The 6,587-nt window shown below is 40.6% G+C and overlaps 1 protein-coding gene across 1 annotated transcript in view; it reads left to right on the top strand.

Annotated features, from left to right (window-relative positions):
• The window catches only part of khdc4 (KH domain containing 4, pre-mRNA splicing factor), a 22,923-nt gene that overhangs the window by 10,352 nt on the left and 5,984 nt on the right, over window positions 1–6,587 (top strand). The window contains exons 7-11 of the mRNA XM_016475124.1: window positions 364–424; window positions 2,063–2,120; window positions 3,378–3,586; window positions 5,289–5,369; window positions 6,117–6,226. Coding sequence (XP_016330610.1) covers window positions 364–424; window positions 2,063–2,120; window positions 3,378–3,586; window positions 5,289–5,369; window positions 6,117–6,226 — 519 coding nt within the window. The remainder of the gene's footprint in view (window positions 1–363; window positions 425–2,062; window positions 2,121–3,377; window positions 3,587–5,288; window positions 5,370–6,116; window positions 6,227–6,587) is intronic.

The raw sequence follows: 6,587 nt of genomic DNA, 5'->3' as shown, positions 1-6,587 counted from the left end.
GACAAGATTCGCATTAAATATCGCATGCGATTTATCGTGCAGCCCTAACACACACACACACTCACACTCACACACGCACACACACTCACGCTCACACACGCACTCACACACGCACTCACACACACACACACACTCACGCTCACACACACACACACACGCACTCACACACGCACTCACACACACACACGAACACACGCACTCACACGCGCACACACACGCGCACACACACACACGCACTCACACACGCACTCACACACACAAACACGAACACACGCACGAACAAACTCACACAAACACTCACACACACACTCACACACACACACACACATTCACCAGCGTTCATGAGTTTCTCTGTTCCTCCAGTCACCCAAAACCAGAAGGACTTGCTGCTGCAAAAACCCTGTGTGAAAACCTCCTGCAGACCGTAAGAGCGTCTCACTCTCTGTCTCTGTCTGTTATCAGTTTATTGTGCTGCATGTGTTTATCTGAAGTGTTTGCAGTGTAGCTGATGCACACAATGAAAAATCTTTTTTTTTAGCTAATTTCAAAAAGTGAAACTTTCATATATTCTAGATTCCTTACATGTAAAGTAAAACATTTCAAAAGTTTTTTTTTTAGTTTTAATTTTGATGATTAGAGCTCATGAAAGTCAAAAATCCAGTATCTCAAAATATTAGAATATTTACATTTGAGTTTCATTAAATGACACCCTCCACAAAGAGGGTAAGTCACAGAAGGTCATTACTGAAAGTGGTGGCTTTTCACAGAGTGCTGTATCAAAGCATATTAAATGCAAAGTTGACTGGAAGGAAGAAATTGGGTAGGAAAAGGTGCACAAGCAACAGGGATGATGGCAAGCTTGAGAATACGGTCAAGCAAAGCCGATACACTTGGGAGAGCTTCACAAGGAGTGGACTGAAGCTGGAGTCAGTGGATCAAGAGTCACCACGCTCAGACGTCTTCAGGAAAACATCTGAAACAGAAACAGCGTCAGAAGCATCTCACCTGGGCTAAGCAGAAAAACAACTGGACTGTTGCTCAATGCTCCAAAGCCCTCTTTTCAGATGAAAGTAAATGTTGCGTTTCATTTGGAAATCAAGGTCTGAAGTCTGGAGGAAGACTGGAGAGGCACAGAATCCGAGCTGCTTGAAGTCCAGTGTGAAGTTTCTGAAGTCAGAGATGATTTGTGGAGCCATGACGTCTGCTGGTGTTGCTCCATTGTGTTTTATCAAGTCCAGAGTCAATGCAGCCGTCTAGCAGGAGGTTTTGGAGCACTTTATGCTTCCATCTGCTCACAAGCTTTATGGAGATGCTGATTTCCTTTTCCAGCAGGACTTTAGCACCTGCCCACAGTGACCATGATATTACTGTGCTTGATTGGCCAGCCAACATGCCTGACCTGAAGCCCATATGGAGTCTATGGGATATTTTCAAGAGAAAGATGAGAAACAGTGGATCCAAGCTGAAGCTCAATAATTTCTCAGCAGAGCCACAGGCGGATCGCTTCCATTCACTCCTCACTAATGCTGGAGTCTGTGCTGAATGAGCCCCGACCAAGTACTGAGTGCACAAATCAACATACTTTAAACAACTTGAACTTTTCTGTTTTGCAAATCCTTTTTGTGATTGATCTTAGGAAATATTCTAATATTTTGAGATACTGGATTTTTGACTTTCATGAGCTGTAAGCTCTAATCATCAAAATTAAAACAAAAAAAACTTTTGAAATGTTTTACTTTACATGTAATAAATCTAGAATATATGAAAGTTTCACTTTTTGAAATAAGCTACAAAAAAATTTGTAAATGTATTTTATTAATTCAATTTTATTTGTATATTTTCAGACTTAGTCATTTTAGGAGTTTTTCTCTTATTTCATCGTTTTTTATTCATATTTAGTTTTATTTAATGTTTATTTACTTTAGTGTTTCAGCTTTAAATCATTTTATTTCTATTAGTTGCCAAGGCAACATATTTTTTTTTTAATGGTTTGAGTTAACAGTAAGACTGAGTGTGTGTGTGTGTGTGTGTGTGTGTGTGTGTGTGTTTTGTTCTCTGGCAGGTTCATGCTGAGTATTCTCGATTCCTGAATCAGATGAGCAGTGTGATGCCCACACAGGGTAAAACACAGACACACACACACAAACATACACATTTACACACACACACACACATACACATTTACACACACACACACACAAACTTTTAAGAACTGTTAAAGTACATTTAAAGAATCCTTTATAGAATTTTTGTCTGAGTTGAAATTTATAGAATGTTTGTTTTCTATTATATTATATTTATGATATTATGTTGTTGAGCGTTTAATTTGTTGCTGCCATATAATAGCAGATGAAGCTGAAATGGCAAAAGGGGTCATGACATGAGAAATCAAATTTGCCTTGATCTTTTGGCTTATAAGAGGTCTTTGTAGCATTAAAACGTCCTGCAGGTTTCATAGCTTAAAAACGGCCTCCTCATTATAAACAAAGCATTTATTTAATCAAGCTCCGAAGACGGCTTGTTTGGGATTCGAGGGATAAGGTGATGTCATGGGGGCACAAACATTTGCATAAACATGCCCCCAGAGCAAGACATTGACCAATAGTCAGAGAATGAGGGTTGAAAATAATCATTTTTACACATTTTTTTTTTTTTGTGCAAAAAACTTTATTAACATTATAAGTAAACCTCAAGAAACATTTTAAAATGATAAAAAAGTCCATGTCATGACCCCTTTAAATGGACAAACCTTATGTAGTTTCTGAGACTCGCTGGGTTGATGATGTTCAGTGAGCGGCCTGTAGTTACTTTCCTCTGGACGCAGTTGGCAGTGATGATTATGCTGCTCTTCTCATCCTCTTTGCATCTTGTGAATATATATATATGTCATTTCTGACTTCTAACAAAAAACAGAACAATGTCTACAAGCTGCTGTGTTTATTTCTCCACCCGATGTGAACCTGAGAGGAGGAGATATACTGAGAAACTCAATTTTATTGGTCTATGTCAGTGCCCCTTTTCCTGACCTTCCTTTTGTTTGAGAAATGATCTAACTGAATGAAATACCTCGACATCTACAACTATTTGTGTCCTAAACGCTCATTTTTTTGGGTCGACAGATTATAAAAACGTAGTTCTGGGTTTTTTAGCTTGTTTGCTGTACACCTCGTCACACAGCAGCTTGTAGACATTGCTCTGTTTTTTGTTATAAGTCAGAAATGACACGGAGGCAGATTCCCGCAATACAGTCACTGAAGAGCGTTGGATTGTTCCCCCGGTGTGGGCGTGGCCTAAATGCGCTCTGTTTCTATTGGTTGTCATATGAGGTCATGTGAGCGGAGGCTCGTTTGGACTGATGGCTGTGTGTCTGTCAGCAGGATTCGTTCAGCCTCCTGCCGTTAACGGGATCCAGCCGCAGGCTCCGTATTACCCTCCCGCAGGCTTCCAGCCGTCCTACCCCGGCCCGGTCCCTCCGCCACAGCCCGTCGCTCCTCAGTATCCGCTGGCTCCTCTGGCTCCGGCCCCAGGCCCCGTCCCCACCGCACAGTATCCCATCACCCCCGCGCTCCCGAGCGTCCTGGCACAGGTACATTAATGTGCTTTTTTTCACAATATATTTCACCTATATCCCCATGCACCTGTTATTTCCTTTGGCAAAATTATATATATATGTATATATATATATATATATTCATTTGTCATTTTAAGAAGGCCTTGACATTGAAACGTAAGTGACACTCGACCTAAAACTAAAAACATAGAGATTCTGTTATCTTAAGATTATATTATATATCATAGCATCATATCATATTATTATATCAGATATCATAGCACTTGTATATCATTGCTCTTTTGTTGATTTGATTGCTTCTATTGTCCTCATTTGTAAGTCGCTTTGGATAAAAGCTTCTGCTTAATGACTAAACGTTTAGAAAATACATAGTTGACTTTAACACACTGTGGCCTTTCTGTTTAAATTAAATGATGTAATAATAATACATTTAAATCAATATTAAATTGAGATATTAATTTCTCTATTAACAAATGTGGCTTTATGGTGTTAAAAGCAGAAGAAAAATCGATGAACAACAGCCTGGTGCACGGTTTTGGTTTTTCTAAATGTTTATAAAGCAGGGGGCGTATTACAGAAACATCCTAACTTTAAAATCTTATTTTATCTGTTTGGTAATGTCAGTTAGGACCACATTGTGTTTACATTAATCTGGCGTCATAAAAGCATTCTGAGCCGAGGTGAAATTACAGACTCAGCCGAACACACAAGCGCTCTTCAGCTCTTCTTCATCAGTGTTTGAGTGAGCGGATAAAAACTAGAGTAGAGCGCCATCTGCTGTTAAAATATAAGCTCAGAACCCATTCCAGAGAGGACCGCCATGCATTCGGAAGATCGATCCACGAATCCACGTCGCAGCCCTAAGAAAGACACATTTTGTCTTTGTCTTCGTGAGTGAGCGAAGCTGAAAACTTACCAAATAGTATCGGCTTTGTGTTTTCTACCGAACTCATCAAAGTTTCCATTTCCATTAAAAGCTTGCCGGTTTTGTTTATCCAGTTTGTTGAGCTCATCAGCAGCTCCAGTGTTGGGTGCTTGGTGACAGACCTGAGACTGGATTGTTGAACTTGATGAAATTTAAGATTTTACCTAATGATAAGATAGGATTTTGTAAGATTAAGATTTGCTTCTGTAATACGAGTTTCAGAAAAATCCTAATTTAACGTATCATATTTTATAGGGATGTGACGATATCAAAATCTCACGGTACGATATTATTGTGATATTTAAAAAGAAAAAAAAAGACAAATGAAGAATTGGGGGAAAAAATTTAAAGTTTGTACATTTGACCCAAAACACAACTTTAAACACCTTTTATGCCTTTTAGAATAAAAAGTTAAAAACTACACTTTTTGCCCGGAAGACCTATCGTTTCATACCGCGATATCATCGAGACAGTTTTGATATCGCAATATTGATCATATCGTTACATCCCTAATATCTTAAGTGTGTTTACTATTGTCCTTCTGCATTATTGACACACTATTTTCCTGTTTGATACTGTAAAGCTGCTTTGACACCATCTGTATTGTTAAAAGCGCTGTATAAATAAAGGTGACTTGACTTGAGACCTGAGATGAGAAACATTCTGTAATATGCCCCAGATTTGAAAGATGAAGACCAGCATCCTGCACACCTCTACCTTCTCTGCAGGTAAAGTGTAATGTGTGAAGGCTGGTCTCAGTCCATCTGCTCAAGTGCTTGTCTCTGTCTGCAGACGCTGGCTCCGGCTCCGCAGAAACGGCGCTTCACGGAGGAGGTGCCAGACGAGACGGACCGCGGCCTGCTGGGATACCAGGTGAGCCCTCGCTCCGGACGCTGCGCTCGTCACCGTCTGCCTCTACTGTGTTTCTGCAGGTGCGTGCGCTCAGCGGCCTGTGGGCGGAGCCTGTAGTGAAGTGACCTTTGACCTCTGGGGTCATGATGAGCACCTGAAAGTGTTCGCAGTATATTTGTGATGAATGACCGCAGATGAAAGCTCAAACCCTAGTGAGCCGCCTAACTAGACAGCAGCATTGAGTAAAAGAGACACGCTCAGTACTGACAGTAGTATTAATATGCCATTAATCTAGCATGTGTCCTAATCAGTGAGACGCTAGTTTTATTAATCAGTGTCTATTTATATTATTATTATTTGCTTTTTTTTTTTTTTTACATAGTGTACATAGAATCTATAGTTATTTGCACTTAGTGTAAATAGCTGCTGCCTTTATTAATATCTATATGTAATGTTTTATTGTTGTTATTTTTTTTAGTTGAATTGGTCTGTGCTGTTAGCATACAGCAGCTCACTAGGGTTCCTGCAGTGAATGACGGGAGCTGCTCATGTGTTTGACTGTAAATGTGATTTTCCTCTTCTGTGTAGGTGTGTGTGTGTGTGTGTGTGTGTGTGTGATGATCAGACACTGATGCGTCTGTGTGTGTCTGTGTGTGTCTGTGAGTGTGTGTGTGTGTGTGTGTGTGTGTGAGAGATGATGAGTCACTGATGTGTGTGTGTATGTAAATGAGGGTGTGTGTTAATGCTGTTGTGTTTTTCTGCTCATAGCATGGACCCATTCATATGACTAATTTAGGTGCAGGCATCTCTGTGGGCAGCTCTGAGGCATCAGGACCCCCGTCTGCTGCTTCCTCAGGGCCTGTGAGAGAGAGAGACAGGTTAGACACACACACACACACACACACACACACACAGTGTCTGATCATCTCTCACACACACTCACACACACACATATCAGTGTCTGATCATCTCCCACACACACACACACAACAGTGTCTGATCATCTCTCAAACACACACACAACAGTGTCTGATCATCTCTCACACACACACACATCAGTGTCTGATCATCTCTCTCTCACACACTCACATACACACACACACATCAGTGTCTGATCATCTCCCACACACACACACACAACAGAGTCTGATCATCTCTCAAACACACACACAACAGTGTCTGATCATCTCTCACACACACACACAAGTATCTGAACATCTCCCATACACACACACACAC

Source organism: Sinocyclocheilus anshuiensis, unplaced genomic scaffold, assembly GCF_001515605.1.
Source record: "Sinocyclocheilus anshuiensis isolate Anshui unplaced genomic scaffold, SAMN03320099.WGS_v1.1 scaffold1680, whole genome shotgun sequence".
Lineage (NCBI taxonomy): Eukaryota > Metazoa > Chordata > Actinopteri > Cypriniformes > Cyprinidae > Sinocyclocheilus > Sinocyclocheilus anshuiensis.
This window is presented reverse-complemented; position numbering and strand designations above follow the sequence as displayed.